Source organism: Ambystoma mexicanum, chromosome 2q, assembly GCF_040938575.1.
Source record: "Ambystoma mexicanum isolate Mex_15411 chromosome 2q, UKY_AmexF1_1, whole genome shotgun sequence".
Lineage (NCBI taxonomy): Eukaryota > Metazoa > Chordata > Amphibia > Caudata > Ambystomatidae > Ambystoma > Ambystoma mexicanum.
Window position 1 is genome coordinate 264,477,980 of NC_090924.1, and position 17,228 is coordinate 264,495,207.

At 42.9% G+C, this 17,228-nt stretch overlaps 1 protein-coding gene across 1 annotated transcript in view; it reads right to left on the reverse strand.

Moving 5' to 3' along the window:
- The window catches only part of FAM20C (FAM20C golgi associated secretory pathway kinase), a 438,324-nt gene that overhangs the window by 46,697 nt on the left and 374,399 nt on the right, over window positions 1-17,228 (reverse strand). The window contains exon 6 of the mRNA XM_069647240.1: window positions 8,851-9,031. Within this exon, the coding sequence (XP_069503341.1) occupies window positions 8,851-9,031 (181 nt within the window). The remainder of the gene's footprint in view (window positions 1-8,850; window positions 9,032-17,228) is intronic.

Sequence of the window (17,228 nt, forward strand, 5' to 3'; positions counted from 1 at the left end):
GAGCAGCCTGCCCCCGTCATCATCCCATCCCATGCCCCACTCCCTTCCTGCCCCGCACCAACCCATTCCACAACCTGCACCCTCCGATCAACAGTTTAACAGATCACAAATGTATCCAAACGCTACGAAGCAACAACACACCTCACTTTTCACCTATAACAACTACCCCAGTCCTCAGTGCACTTAGACGCACCAGACTCAGATCACGGACTTCCACATCTTCCTATCTCACTACGAGAGGACTACCCAAAGTTAATCAACCCAATCATATCCCAATTCTAGGCACATCAAGAACACTAAGACTCAGATCTATAACCTTCAACCCTCCTCGTAATATCACTCTTACCAATCATGCTAACACAGAAGGCATACCTCTATCAAGAACTCAAGATAAACACCCCAAAAGTCCCATCATAAGCAAACAACAATCTAACGCTACTGAAACTACCAACACTCACCCACCCACCCCAATCCAAGAGCCACCTCCGGCCTCACACCTCAAAGCAGCCCTCATTAACGCGCGCTCCATACATGCTCATGCCACTGAAATTCATGACCTCATTACTGAGCAAGAACTTGACCTACTCATAGTGACAGAAACCTGGCTCCACCAAGCATCCGGCCCCTCGCTCTCCATTGCCATTCCCCCAGACTATACCATTCTCAGAACTGACAGAACAAAATCAGTAGGTGGAGGAGTAGCCATCATCTCTAAAGACCACCTCAAACTAAGAACCAGCCCTATCGAGAGCCCAGACGGTTATGAAGTCCTGCTAGCTAAACTAGCTACGGACCACAAAACCACTATTAATTTAATAACCATCTATAGAGCACCTAACACCTTATCCCAACCAGAACTAGACATACCATTATTGCTAACGCCACTCATAAAACCAAACACAAAATGCTTAGTACTAGGGGACCTGAATCTAGGATTCAACGACCCCCAAGACCACAAAGCAGATGCACTACATAGTGCACTTAAAGACATGGCTTTCACGCAACTCGTGAACACCCCTACCCACATAAAAGGGAGGACTCTAGACTGGATACTATATCTTAACACTACAGTATCCATAGATTCCATCTCCCCGGTACCATGGTCAGACCATCACTGCATAAACTTCACTATCCTGAGCAAAAAGCCAGATGCACCCAAAACGGCCATGAAAGAATCATATGTAACAAGAAACACACGTAAACTCACAGCAGAAAATATCAACCCACTATTAGCCAAAGCCCTCAATACCAAAATCATTAACGCCAAAGAACTGTGTGCCCTGGCAGACTTTTACCACAACTCTCTTACTAGTACAATAGACGCCCTAGCACCCTGCGTTAATAAAACTAAACGTAAAGACAAAAAATCCTCCTTCTGGTTCAATGAGGAACTAGTCGCCCTCAGACGAATTAAAAGATCGCTTGAACACCGCCTAAAGAAAAACCAGACCCCAGAAGCTTTGGAAGAATTCAACTCGGCAAACAAAACCTATAAATCAGCCATCATCGCCCATAAAGCAGATGCCTTCAACACAAGAATCAGTAATGCGTCCTCCGATAGCAAAGAGCTATTCACCATACTCAAGGAGCTGGAGAACCCGATCCCTATAATTAACCCAGTCAAACCTAGCAAAGAATGGTGCACCACCATCCAAGATGCCTTAGACACTAAGATTAAATTACTACAAAACAAAATTATCTCTAAAAGAAACCTCCTATCCGACAAACACTCCACGGCCAACCAGATCTCCACTACCGGAGTAAACACTGCCCCTTCCTTCAACTTCACACCAGTCTCTCACGATACAGTACTTAAGACTATAGCCAAACTCAAAGCGTCCAACTGCAAAGGAGACAACTTCCCAGCACACCTAATTAAACTCTGCGCCCCATCCTCACGCCCATAATCACCAACTTTGTAAATGCCTCCTTCTCCACCAACCAGGTCCCAATCAGCATTAAAGCAGCCTGGGTCACCCCCCTTCTAAAAAAGCCCACGCTAGACCCACTAGTGCCTACTAACTACCGGCCCATAACAACTGTCCCATTTCTACTTAAAATCATTGATAAAATAGCGTATAACCAACTACAAACTCACCTAGAGCAAAATAATTTGCTAGGAGCCAGACAATCAGGCTTTAGGCCTAACCACAGTACTGAGACAGCACTCTTGGATCTAAAAATCCAATTAGACGCTATCAGAGACTCAGGCAAACTAGCTACACTACTGCTACTGGACCTATCAGCAGCATTTGACCTAGTAGATCATGACAAACTATGCAACACTCTAAAAAAAGATTTTAATCTTTCCAACAACGCCACTTACTGGATCAAATCCTTTCTTACGGACCGTACATCCAGAGTTGCCATTGGGAACTTTGCAGCGGACCCCATATTAGTGCCCTTAGGGGTCCCCCAGGGATCCTGCCTATCCCCCACACTCTATAATGCATACACCAAACTCTTATTCTCAGCCCTAGACGATATGGGTGTCATCTACACCAATTTCGCAGATGACACACAGATCCTCATCCCTATCTCAGGCGACTACACCCAAGACACCCTCACCATCAATAAAGTTTATTCCATAATCCAAAACTGGATGGCCCTGAACAGTCTTTGTTTAAATGATGAGAAAACGGAGATCCTCATTGTGGGCTCCCAAAAAAGATTAAGCACCCTCCAGCCGGACTACTCCCACATTAACATCGACGGTACCCAGATCCCAGTACTTAAACAAGTCAAAACGTTAGGTGTCTACATCGATGCCAACCTCTCCATGCACAAACAAATAGCAGCCCTCTCCTCATCCACAGCTTACACAGCAAAACTTATTGCTCTTAGCCGCCAATTTCTCACCCCTGTAAATTGTATCACTCTGGCTAGAGCCCTAATCCTAACAAAACTAGATTACTGTAACATCCTCTTCCTGGGAACATCCAAAACCAATATAAACAAAATCCAATTACCGCAGAATAAAGCCCTTAGAACGGCTCTAGGGATAAAGAAATCAGAACATATCTCTAACATTAGAAGAGAAAATCACTGGCTGCCTATTGAAGCAAGGATCATATTCAAAACCCTTAGCATTGTCTACAAATGCACCACTAACAAAGCGCCCAGCTACCTCAACAACTCTATCAAAAACAAAATGGCTTGCAGATCACTGAGATCCAACAATCTGGCCCTCTTAGAAGTTCCCACATTCAAATATAGCAGAGCAGGAGGAAGTAGTTTCAAAGTTCTAGCCCCTTCGCATTGGAACGCCCTTCCACTAAGCATCAAAAAGGAGGAATCTTTACAAAACTTTAAAAAAGCTCTGAAAACCTGGTTATTCAATAAATATTGAACTATCTCACCAATTGTAATCTGATTTAGGACCATATTTTCTATTGTAACGTCTGTAAAAATATTACTGTCTTGAAACTGTAACATTGTGTATTAAGTGACTACCTTCTGTATCCATTCGCCGTGATACCCCAGGGTCTGGGCGAGTAACAAATGTATTAAATAAATAAATAAATGATTGTCAATAGCTTTATTGCTTGGTTGGGCGCACTCTAAGGCATTATGTGAGTCGAAGACTGACTTTATCAGTGTTTCGACCTTATCAATCAATATTTTGACTAGGGTCTTCATTTCTACCAGATCTTCCATGATCTTAATTTGACTTGACCATCAAGGCAAACACCCCCTTCCACTAGTGCTGTTACTGTTCACCTCTTTTTCAGGATCCTCCATATGACAAGCTGCTAAATCCACTTGGTCCTCCTTGTCCACCAATGGGGCATACCTATTTGATAGTGCCCAGTCTTTTACACTGACCCTTATCACTCCTCCTTTTGGGACCTTGACCATTTTGTGTACATTAGATGTTAGATGCCCCTCCTGGGGTGATATTAACTTACATGCTTCTCTTGACAAGAGTGTCTCTTTTATGCCAATGGGTGGGATGATATCATGCCATAAGGTAATACTTGCCTCACTAGGCTCCCCAGTTTGCCTCTCTGCATGGCATCGCTGAACCACAGGATACGTAATATGTTTCTGGGTCATAGGTGGAAGTATATACCCTGCTAAATATTTGACTGTTGATTCACTGCCCTCAGGGGACTGGGTTATTTTAGCAACGCTTGGGGTCTCGAGGACTACTAGAGCCCTCCTGTCCTCCGAGTACCCCAGGCCGTGGGTCCTTTTGTTGCCCACTTGGATTAGGTAATTGTGGCCCTCAGCTTCATTGGGCCTCTTGTCCACCTCACAGCCTTCTAAAGGGTTGAGCAGAGATGTAATGTTCCCCACACCTCACTTCGATCTAGATTTTGCTGGCTCTATTTCAGGGTTGCTCGTTTTGAGGACAATATTGTCCATTCTTGCAGAATTAACTGCACCATTTGCTAGTGCTCCCCTCCCCCCTGCCCTCTGCCTTCAAGACCATCTATGTCGTTTAATACATCCTTCATTTCATTTACCAACCGATTAACATCATCAATTGACTAAAATATTGTATTAAGTTTTTCTTTCCTTCTGCTGGTGATATGTTAAAATAGGCTTTCCGCTTAGCCATTTTGCCCTGTGATATACCGCCGGGTTGCATGCAAAGTTATGTCCCAGTGGTAGGTACATTCATAGGTTCCCACGATTACAGCACTCAGCCCCCAAGCTACACAGACGGGTGCAGGTGAGTAAAGAAGTACGAGTAGAGGGAAAAACGGCAAACATGCTTGCACTGCATATTGGAAAACGTGACCAGCAGGCTGAAAGCTCTGTTGTAGTCAAGTCAAATAAAATCAAATAATTATTATCAAATTATTGCTATTTTCACATAGATTACAGATGGCCACCCTTTTGGCGAACGCCTGTGGCAAACACTGTGCCCTTGAACCACAGGCTTCAACCTGCCAGCGGACTGTGACAGCTAATGTAGGCTTGGGGGTGTGGCTACCGGTTGCTCTCCTCCTCCTCCTCCACACATCCTGCTGTAAACACTGTGTCCTTGAACCACAGGCTTCAATCACCTTGCAGGCGGCCTCTGACAGCTGATGAAGGCTGGAGTATGTGGCTACTGGCTGTTCTCCTCCTCTTCCTCTACACATCCTGCAGCAAACTCTGCTCCCTTGAACTGCGGGCTTCACTCTGTGGGCAGCCTGTGGCAGCTGATGAAGGCTGGGGGTGTGGCTACTGGCTGCTCTCCTCCTCTTCCTCCACACGTCCTGCGGCAAACACAGTTCCCTTGAACCGCAGGCTTCTGTTATTAATATAATAGGAACGTGAACCTGGGAGGGTTTGGGTGTGCATGGATGAAATAGTTACTGAAAGAACGCTCAGCCGAGTAAAAGGCTCAGTGCTCGAGTCAAAAAGTATATTTTGAATGTCACTCTTTTTTTAAAGTGGCCAGCAAGTGTAACTTCAAAAACCAGAGTTCTGGATATATGTGACAGTGGTTCTATAATCTCTGGAGATCAACGCTTTTAGGGAGAAACTGATCAATACCATTAGCATATTTCAATCAGGAACAGACTAAAGCCATTTAAAGAGTATAAGAAAGAGAGTGAAAAAAGATGTATATAGAGCTTTCCAACACGTGTTTGGTGCATGTTCATGCTTTGTTAAGGGATTACCAATGTGGTAGATGTAGCGTGTGCCATATAACATGTGCCCCATGACTATGGCATACATGCTCCATGGCATCACACCGATTAAAGAGATATCTAACTGTCCTATAAAAGCAGAACGAAGACTAATGTATGACAATGTTGTCTTTAATGGATGGAAATTACTGTGTGTTTGTATTTATTTTTTCATTGTTCATTTGTAAGGAACTTTATACTGCAGAATTGTGTTTCAAAGAGCCACAAGTCTAAATGGGAAGGGAACAGGGGAGATAATAAAAGCAACATTGATATATATATACAGTTGTGGTCCTACAAAGCCTTGTGGCGTTCAGCCGTGCAAGTGCATTGAAAAGAAGTGCCGGGGAAAGGGTCGGAAAGGGGTAGCAAAGGAATGGACAAGTGCTGGAGGAGGGCCCAAGAGGGAAGTGCTGCGAGTAGACAGGAGCAGCAGCTCATGCTAAGTGCTAGTACAAGCAGCTCTCAAGGATGGTATGTTGATCCACCAGGCAGGGGCCCGCAGGGCAATGCAATGGGGTTGAGTGCTGGTAATGAGGGAGGAGGCCTGGGAGCCTGTGAGGTTCATGAGGATCAGGCCACCGTTCAAAGTGGCAGTGGGGTGGTTAGCAAGAAAGGGAAAGAGGTACAGACAAACAGAGTTTTGAGCAGTTTCTGGAACTTGGGGCGGTCGAGCTCAAATCTGAGAGGGGTAGGGAGATTGTTCCAAAGGGAGGCACCAGCCGTGGAGAGAAATCTGACTCCCACTCTCTGCTTAGAGAAATGTTTCATAATCAGAGAGTTGGAATTAGAGGAGTGTAGGGCTCAAGCAGGGGAGTAATTGGAGAGGGAAAGTTGGCGATAGCGTGGTCGCAGGCCCCAGAAGGCCTTATGGATGATGCAGAGGATCTTGAATTTGATGCTTGCGGCCACTGCAAGCCAGTGAAGAGAATTTAGGGCTTTAGAGATACAGGCCCTGGGCCAAGGATAAGTCTTGCAGTCTTATTCTAGATTATCTGGAGGGGCCAAAGAGAGGAGAGAGGGAGATTGAGAAAGAGGCTGTTGCAGTTGTCCAACCTGGAAAGGACCAGAGCTCTGGAGACATTGAGCTTCTGGGGGAAGGTGAGAAAGGGAAGAATGCCTCTGAGGAGGTGGGGCTGGAGGTGGGACTTGTTGGTAAGGTCCTTGATGTGAGGGGTGAAGGATAGAGCGGATGCGATAATGACTCCAAGGTTTTTGGCCTCACAAGATGGCAATGGTAGAGGGCCCAAAGAGAGTGGCCAAAGGGCAGGAGGAAAAGAGGGCACAGGTGTCCCATTCGGGAGGATCTCCGTCTTACTGGCATTGAGACATAGATCGTTCGCTGAGCACCATGCTTGAATGGCGGACAGACTGTTGGGGATGAGAGTGGAAGATGAGGGGGAAGTAGAGGTATGTTTAAGGAAATGTGTGTGTTATCTGCATAAGACTGTAAATGAGAATAGAAGGAGGAGATCAGATTAGCAAGAGGGGCAAGATAGATATTGGAACATTATCAGTAAAATGAATCGGTTCCATGTAATAATGTCCCCTCAACAATATCGCCATTCAAATGAATCACCATTTTTTTGTGGGGACATTATTACATGGAACATGCGGGGGACAACCCTGCAACCCCCAAACCCTTCTTTATTTTTCATGGGGAGCGGGGGACACCCCGACAACCCCTGCCTGCTCCTCTCCCTATATACATGGTCAGCTATATAATGTCGCTACTGCCTTTTCCCGGCAACATTATCAACGGCAACCATATATATAGGGTTTTTATTACCTGATACCAATGAATCATACTACATGACATGAATCCTTTTAGGTCACATTCAAACTCACTGTGATATCGGATTTGCTAGCATGCCCTTCCTGTAACGGTAGTTGTGTTTTTTCACAGACTAATTTTCTAGTGGCCTATCCTTGAATTCATACTCTTTCAATAGTCATAGGATGATTTAAGTGTCATCTGTACAATTAAAGAACTTTATGCCAAGCAATGAAAATCTGTTTGGTGAGAAGGTAAAGACAGACAATAAAGGTGAGTGCTGCTACATGCGATAAGCTAACATCCAAAAGTACTCGATTGAAATAAATCCTTAAAAGTGAAATTGTAAACTTCACTCTGAGAAAAATGGATTTCAAGCAGTCCCAGATTGTGCACTCAATACCTGTCTAATTGTAAAGGAGAAGACAATGATGGACAGAGAGATCAGGGAATGCAGCAAAGCGGCAAAGCCTTACTCATCAGAGCTATGTCATGGGCAGCAATCAATAATGACTCCGTTTGATGTTTTTGAGTAGGTTGCATGATTCTATGTCATTTCAATCAACTCAATCAACATCAACTGTAATGTTGACTTAGTAGATTTGCACAGTTTAATTTAAATTGGAAACTGGGGCACAGTCACTCTTCCATGAACTTTACTAGATACAGAAGCTTGGAGATTGGTTGAGAGTTGAATGCAACCTCACGTTCAGCAGTACCGTTCTGTCTAGAGAGGGTATCCATGTTTATGACTAGCAGGAAGCCTTCTCTCTTCCAGTGAGTGAGTGACGAAGACTCCAATCAAGTTTACTATTTCAGATATCACTGGTAGATCCTTAAAATGTTTTGCAGTTAGTAGATCATCCAAAGAGGCCGAGCATCTGCTGTCTTTGGTCCGAGCCGAGTTTTAGTCATGGCGATTGCAATTGAAAGGAATGGAAATAGATGACGCATCAATTAGCACCTCTATATATAGGCTTTCTCCTGAGGGAATACAATAGTTTAATCCAATGTTATCTCTGATGATCTTGGTAATTCTGTCTCAAAATCAGAGCTGGATTATTTATGGCACACCTGTGTGTGATACACTCGTTGTCTGGTTTCAATACTTTGAAATGTTTACTATTCATTTGAGGGAGGGTAGCATAAAGAACGCTCAATTTACCTTACGTTATGCATTTGAAGAGTTTTGCTTCCTCAAGCGGCGGAATGAACCATTTACCCTTTTTAATGCATCATTTGAGCATACATTTTTGTAGATGGTCTTACAAGTTTATAGTAGCAATTCATAATTGTCTAAATGTATGAAAAGGTTTAGAGTGGTGGCATCAGTGGTCTCATTTCGCAAATGAAAGCTTCCGTGTACTTGGAGTTGGTATTTTCTGGTACCTCACCAAAAAGTGTTTTAACCAATATTGGAAGTACATGTGGCTTGTCATGCATACTCACTCAGCTTTCTTGCGTTTGTGGTAGGAGCGCCGCCACGGATTCCGCCAAGTCTTTCTTTTAGCCAAGGACAGATCAGGGAGGAACGCAGCGAGGGAACCTTCAATTTCGTCTGGCTTCCCACATAGTGCATGCTCCGTTGAGCAATAGTAGGAACACTCGCCATAGAAACAGATATTGTTCGCTAAGAGAAAATAAAAAATAAATCCATACAATGCTTATTTGGTCACTGCTGCATCTAGCAGATAGAAAACTATTGTACGCAGTATCTGTTAAGGAAATCCTTCACAAATATTGAGACAGGGTTTTACAGTAAATACTCAAATCATTAAAAAGCAAGTACAGGGCTTTCTGAGGTTGTTTGCATATTTCTTAAATAATAGACTTTAGAAACTGAGTAGTCTGATTCTTCAGTTATGGGACAGTGGATTAAAACCCTTCAGCATATCTTCTTTCGGTCTCTTATGCCACATCCTCATATCTACGAACCTTTATGCAAATTCTTTAAAAAATGCATTGACATGTCACAATCCCATATATGGGGTGCACAGATTCTCCTGGAAAATATGATGATGAGGGGGGTTCACCATGTGTGTGTGCCGTCACTGGCAATCACAGAGTGGGTGTTTTCTTCACTCATCGGAGGGACATGAACATTTCCCATGAATACGCGGGAGTGACTAAGCATAGAGAGAAAGCCTGAACCAACCAATGGAGATTGGGAGTGTTCTTCCCCTGAGAACATTTCTAAAATTGAAGATTACAATTCTGCATTGTATAACACGCATTCTGTACACTATTTGTTGGAAGGACACACAGTTTACAATCCGTTTTGTTGGGGAACACATGAACAATTCCAATTAATGCTAGGTCTCCAAAAGTGAAAAGGAGCATTGCCCAATACATTTTCATGATGTCTTTGCACACAACACATGCTAGTTCCTCCAGTGTATGAAATAAAAAATAATTTCATGCTTGTCGTACTAGCACATGCACATACTGCCTTCACCAATACATGCCAGTATTTCCAAACAAGAACATACCCATTTTTCCTTCACCCATACTGCCAGTAATGATAATGTAAGAAAACGCGTGGGCTCTGAAAATATATGTCAGTAACCGAAGTAAGAACATACAGTTTGCTTTGACCATAATGGCAGTACAGGCTGCTGTCAGAAAACATGTTTATGCTGGCTGAACCAATGTAGTCAAGTGAAGACATGTTATATGCTGGCTCCACCAGTGGAACCATGCACACATGTGAGAGTACTCTTTAGGTTGGCTTGCACATAATGAACTAAAATGCTATGCTGACAGCAGTAACACATGTCCCTGCTGCTTGCATCATTGTAGCCACCCCAAACTTCCATATAAGAACACTCATGTTGGCTTTCCCCATAATGCCTGCCAAAACATATGCCTCTTAAAAAACAAACCCACGCAGGCTGTAATTGGACCGATGTGCACCTCCAAACCCCAATCAGATGTCTTTCCTGGCTTGCCTGTGCACATCCAACATACTTACATATGCATTCATAAAACCTACACACTATCTCATTCACAAACACACACACTCATACCTAGACTCATGCAATATACACACAATCTCATTCAGACACGCAGCCATATTACATATGCACTTGCTTCTTACTTGCATATCATGCCTCAGACTCATGCTGACACCCACAATGGCCCTTCAGCTCCTGAACACTATGCAAGCAGGTACCAGAATTCCTGGTTCCTGTCCATGTGTGGTGTGTTTCTGGAGCATAGCCCAATGCCCTGTTAATATGCTTGGAGGCACAGTAAAGCCCCCTACACACAGCTGGGCCTTCGGTTTCCCAGCCTGAATCCCCAATGGGCAATGCAAATCTAGGGAAGGAAAACACAAGCAGCCTTGCATGGCTCAGTGGGCATACATGCTGGTGAACTGTACTTGTGAAAGGAAAACTATGTTTCACTAGACAGTCAAAATCCTGCTTCCTGTGGCTAAGAGCATACTCTATGTTTGCATTTGGCTGCCTTTGTGACTCCCGAATGGGTGGCAGGTCACCTCCCCATTGCCAATTATGGATGAGATTTCTCTGCGAGTGTACCACATTATGTAAGACAGTACAGCACCGGGCCTTTCATGTCCAAACAGCAGGGTGAGTTTTCAGTGCAACACAGGGCTTGTGCTAATTAAATAATAAGAGATGTGGGGCCTGATTTACAAAAACTGTTTTCAATGGACTGTCCCATGTTAGAAATATTTTGTAAATCAGGTCCAAGGTGTCCAATACGGTGGTAGGAAGGGCTGACACTCATCTAGGTATCTGCCCTGCATTGGTATGTGATTTCATAGGACCTTTCCCACACTTTGCGTCTATGAATATTTTCTCTCTCTTTGGATTTGAGTGATAGAGATGTTGAATTCAAATTCATGCAGGAGAAACATCTCCGATGTGTGTACAGAAGAAAATCAAATATGCTACTTATTTTTTTTGTTTTGTTAATGCACATTCAGCAGAGTGGTTTTGTATATACAACATTAAAACTGTACAATATTCACATTAAAATATTGGATACAAATGGTATGGTCACATGGATACAAATATTATTCTAAAAGATATTAATAACATTGTGTAGATCTCTACCTAACGTGAAGTAAAAACCTTTAAAATATGATAATGATGTCTAAATTTAAGAAAATCGAAGATAAAAACATAACCCTGATCTCAAAAATGCACACAATCAAAGAGGTTAGTACATTGCAACTAGACACAGGATATTCTCAATATGTCAAATACCGATATAGAGTTCAGCCAGTTAGTGATTTGAGAATCTCAACACATTTCCAATAAAATGTAACTAGGTAATAAATCATGTTATGGTTACATCCATTTAAAAACACTGGCCACCCCGGAGAGAAATCATCACAGTTAAAACCACAATTATAAGATTTGAGGTAATCACATACAGAACGCCGTCAGAAGATTGAGCACAACATACAGCTTGCCACTTTGTATATAGATAAAAGAGTGAACCCAATGTCCCCATTGTGTTCCAGTTGTCTATCTCTAGGAATGCACTAACGAAGTTCACCATCATTGTACTGTTGTTCAGCCTTAATAGGTTGTTACAACACATCACTTTTGTTCTCAATGATGCCAGACGTGATACCATCAAGTTCAAATTCTAAGTATAGGTATTCTATTGGCATTGCTTGTGGCATGCAGAGCTAGTTACGTAATATAGAGCTTTCAAAGCATTGTAATGCGTCACAATATTGGTGTCCCTGTGACTCTATTCCTTAGAAAAGAATGGAATTAACTTTTGCCTGGTATAGAAGGACAACAGTCTCAATAGAAATACCACCTTGTTTACCAATGAATTGACGGATGACACTCACTGGTCTGTTACATTTGGTCTTGGTTTCTTTCCAGTGTGTTTCCCACTTCAAAGTGTCTTGAACATAAAGGCCAAGATAGTTGTAGGTGGAAACACTTGCATGATGCAGGCCATTTCATTTACAGACAGCGTTTTGTCGCCTTCCAGGCAATGGGGCAAAAGTCATTATCTTACTTTTCTCTATGTTAATTGTTAATACGTTGATATCTGCATATTCTCCTAGTGCTGTGATCAAGCTTTGTAGACCTTTTGGTGTGTGGTCGACTAAAAGCAGATCGTCAGCATATGCTAGCCAGCTAGTCAAGTGGCCGCCCATTTTCATGTGGCTAATGTATAAGTTACTAAATGCCAACCCAAGGTCTGCCAAATATAAATTAAAAAGAGTAACAGTGACAATGCACCCTTGATTTACTCCACGTTGTGTGGGTACGGAAGCAGACAGTTTGCCCTCGGCATCTAACCTGATCGTTACTGTAGTGTTAGTATATAATAGCATGAGCATCTTAAGCAAACCCAGGGGGATATTCCATAGTGACAATTTCATCCAAAGTCTATTTCGCATCACTGACTCAAAAGCTGAAGAGAAGTAAATAAAGGAGTACAGACTGGAGATTCCCTGCGCTTCCAAGCATATTCTACTGATGTTACGAGAATAAGCAAATTATGGGAAGTATTTGGTTTTTTAATGAATCCCATTTGGTTTAGGGAAAGTATGTTATTCTCGGTGAGCCAGTCAGTGATAGAAGTAGCACTTTGGCAAACAATTTGGATGGGACGTCTAGCATGGCGAGCATTCTATAGTTAGTGGCCACGTTCCAGGGGCCTTTTTTGTGGACATGCAGAATGTGGCTTTCACGCTATGTTTTGGGAATGCAGCCAATTTGACCAATGTGGGTGAAAAGTAAATTTAAGGTATGCGCCCACATACCAGGGGAATCTTTGACAAGCGCATTACAAATGCCATCAGGGCCTGCCGCTCATGATGAGTTTAATTGCTCAAAGATAATAGTTATGTCGAGGATGGACACTTGGCAAGTCCAAGAAGGTGTTGCAAGAGGGAAGGGTTCATCATCGTATAAAGACGGACCCAGAATGGTAACAATGGGTTGCACCCAATCTGGTTCGGTAACACCATTGTCGGGGAGGGCAGCTTGTCGTTGCTTCTTAATAACGTCCATATGCTTGAATTCTCCTTTTGGGTAGCCAAGTGAGCGATTTCATTCCATTTGTCTAGATTACATTTTATACGATGATCTTTAAACCATTTCTGGTACTTTTGCTTAACTTCTCTAATATACTGGCTTGCCACACTTGGTGATAATGGACATAAAGTGCTGTATAAGATAGAACCAATTCTATCACGTAGTTGCCGTTTTGCTAATGCGATTGCTGGATCAAAGTTCACCCGTTTGGTAATGGGCTTGTTCGTGCGTTCAGCCGCACCTTTGCATTGTCTCTGTGCGGCAATGGATACTTTGATTTGATGGACCAAACCAGCGAAAGCAGATAGAATCTCAGATTCTGGATAGTTCCTCGGTAGATCCCAACGTGCTATAAAGGTGGACATCAAACTTGTGGCAGTTGTTATAGCATTTGCTAGTTTTGATTAATTCCATCATATGCGATTAGCATTCGGGTTAGTGTATATATCGCCATTTATGTTTTAAGAATTCTCTGCTGTGCATCTATCTATTTGGGCGAGCAAGAGGCAGAGCGGGAGATGCTATCGCTTTCCACTCTTGGAACTATGGCCATGTCTTTAACAAAGGACATCCCACTAGCATTTACAAATATGTAGTCCAGAGTGGAAGCAGATTTACCACTGACGCGGGTGAATGCCATGGGGAAATCGCCTGGACAGAGTCCATTAGGGCGCATCATAGCAAACTCTTCAAGGAGTTTGACCCACTTTTTGGCTGCATGTCTTGACGAGTTGGTGGGTTGGCAGGGCGATGATTTCGGATCGGCTCAATTGGTGAACAGTTCTATTCGAGATGTTAAAATCACCCACTATCCAAATAGGGAAGTCACAATGAAATGTATTCAATATGGATTTAACTACAGCAACATTTTCCAATTGTTGCTAAGTTATTAAGGGAAATGAAGCTCTGAAGTTGGTGTTGACGTTTGGTAGCCAGCACCATGGGGGTAGAGCAATCTATTTCGGATAATGACCAAGGAGAAGCCACTGATATTAACAAACCTCATTTAGGTCGTCCAATGGGGCCTTTTGTGGCTAGCTTTTGTATGGTTGCATGACCATCAAACTCAAGCAGGCCTGTGAGCTAGGTTTCTTGCAATGCTATGATCGAAAGTTATACAAATTTGATATGTGTCCATCGTGACTAAATAGGTGGGCACATCCCTTGGTATTCCAAGTGCAGATGATCTGGATGTCATCGGGATATCTGGGAAAAGTGGGTTTTGAAAATGAATGGTAGCCACTGCCAGTACCTTATATTAGAATTGCTTGCTGTATGCACGAGGATTGGTTGTTGGACTCCTGAGGGTACTTTAGTTTGAACTAAATTGGTAGATATTGGTCTATTGGGTTTCAAATTAGTAATCAGACAGGGGAGCGGCTTACTACCGTTCTTACACAAATGTTGACAACATGAGTGTTGAGGGATCACTAGCATGGTGAAAACGTTAGTGGCAAGATTGTTTACCTCATGAAGTGGTCTAGGTTTAGAGGCTAGTGGGGCATTGGAGCCACCACATGACCGTGTTTTAATGGATGGAATCTGGGCCGTAGAACACAAGTATCCCCATTGGAATATTGCATCTTGATGGAATACTACATAATCAACCAGCGATTCAGAGCTAAAACAAATGTTAGAGATCTTGATTACACTATGTTCTACTTGGTCAACTATGATTATATCTTTGGATTGTATAACTCTTAAGGGGGCAACTGAGTGGAATAGGCTTAGCACCGCTTTGCGATTTAATGGAGGTAACTGATCCGCTGATGAGATGGATTGCAATTGTAATGCTCTGTTTAGCTTCACATCACAAGTATTTGTCTCCCTTTGCTTAGTAATTGCTGGCGTCAAAGTTGTCTTAGGGGTGGTTGAGGACCACATGTCTGTTAATCGGTGTTGGGTAGACAGTGGAGCCTTGGGTCTGCACAAGAGGGCCGACCCATTTGGATCAATAATTTGACTACATGGGGGCTCATTAGAAAGCGGTGCAGCACTGTGGTTCTCTAAAGATGGTGATTGGCACCACACGGGTTGCGGCTCAGCACCTGGCACAGGGCAGGCTTGTATAACTAAAGCCATGCAATTGGCTTGGGTGCAGTTCTCGGATACTACACAGGGATTAGCACTAATCCGAGGTCTTTTGGTGTACATAATTGCCTGGGAAATGACTTTCTTTTTGGTTTGGCAGTTAGTGAGTTCCCTACATACCGTCTCTTTGGGCTGCGGTCCACTGGTCGAGGCAGTGCTTTAGGTAGTATGGTCGCTGTGAATAGTTTTGGCTTGGGTGTAATTAAAGAAGAGACTGAGGGCCTGATTCACAGAAGCATTTTATAATGGTGCAATCTCATCGAAAAATGTTCTGTGAATCAGGCCCAGAGACTTCTACAGCATCTGTGTTGGTGCATTGGTTTTGGTGCATTGGTTTTGGACAGGTTTCCGACCTCTAGTTATGCTCTTAGGAAGGAGGAGTGATTGGAGGTCTAGTTTTTTTTCAATGTTTTCACTTTTCTCAATTAACATTCGAAGTAGACATTTGAAGGCTAAGGACATTTCATCTGTTGACATACTGGTGGTACTAGTATCAGCTATAAGCTAGTTATATGTGAGATCATTTAGTTTGAGATGTAATAACGTTTAAAAAAAGGATTGTGCTTATTATGTCAAATGTGACAGAGGGATCAGAGAATAGAACGCGGCAAAGCCTTACCCATCGACAGTATGTATTAAAGTGTCTAAAGAAGTAATCAACTAACATTTTACAATGCCATGTATGTGTGACACTAGAGTTTCCATTGTGTTTTTTTATTTTGGTCATGATCACCGAGATGGGCCCTTTAACTGCTCATCTCAATGAATGTGCCCCCAGCAACCAGTTTCAGGAGCATGCTAGCAAGTTATGGTGGGTTTAAAAGGCTTGAAAAAAAAACATTCACCTAATGTGAAAGTACACTAAGCCATTTGAGTAAATTCACATGCAGCTCCACCCAATAGCCAGCTCTATCCTGTAACCATTGCCAGAAGTTGACCACCAGTTCAGAGCCAAATGGGCAATACATTGTGGGTATGCAAATTAGCTCAAATAACAAGCTTTTGCTCCCGGGGAAAACGTCTTTGTGACTGAGCACAGTGAATGAGCCTGAACCACCCAAGGAGTACTCGAAGGGTGCTACCCCAAGACATTCTTTTAAATAGTGGGTGAAGATGCTAACTTTACTAGCACACGTTCTGTGAAAATTGGGATAAAAAGCCACATAGCTTCGGATTTCTATGGTAGGGCATGAACACACCCTATAGACACAAGTAACCAACAGTGCACAGGGGTATTTCTGAACAAACTCTCAAGATTCCTTTGCCTACAATATATGCCAGTACAAAAACATGTTCACGCTGGCTGTCTGGCACAACACACTGATATATGGCATTATTAAAATAGAAGAACATATGCCTGTTGGATTTGCCAAAAACAAATGACAGCTATCAGTACGAGATAAATTCTAGACTGGCTGCATTAATGAAGGCCAGTGTAACCATGTAATAACACTTATCATGTTTGCTTTATACTTGAGGCCCGTAAGAAAATGCCACGCAACAGTAACAGTATAGGGCCTGACTGGCACCATCACTGGAGGCCTGCTTAGACCTGTAATAACACTTGTTGATTTTATCCTTAATGCCTAGTAAAAAAATGGAATGCAACAGTAAAAAAGTATATTCAAACGTGCTGCACCGATGATGGCCAGTCTATTAATGTAGTAAAACTCATCATGCTGGCTTCACCCTTCCGAC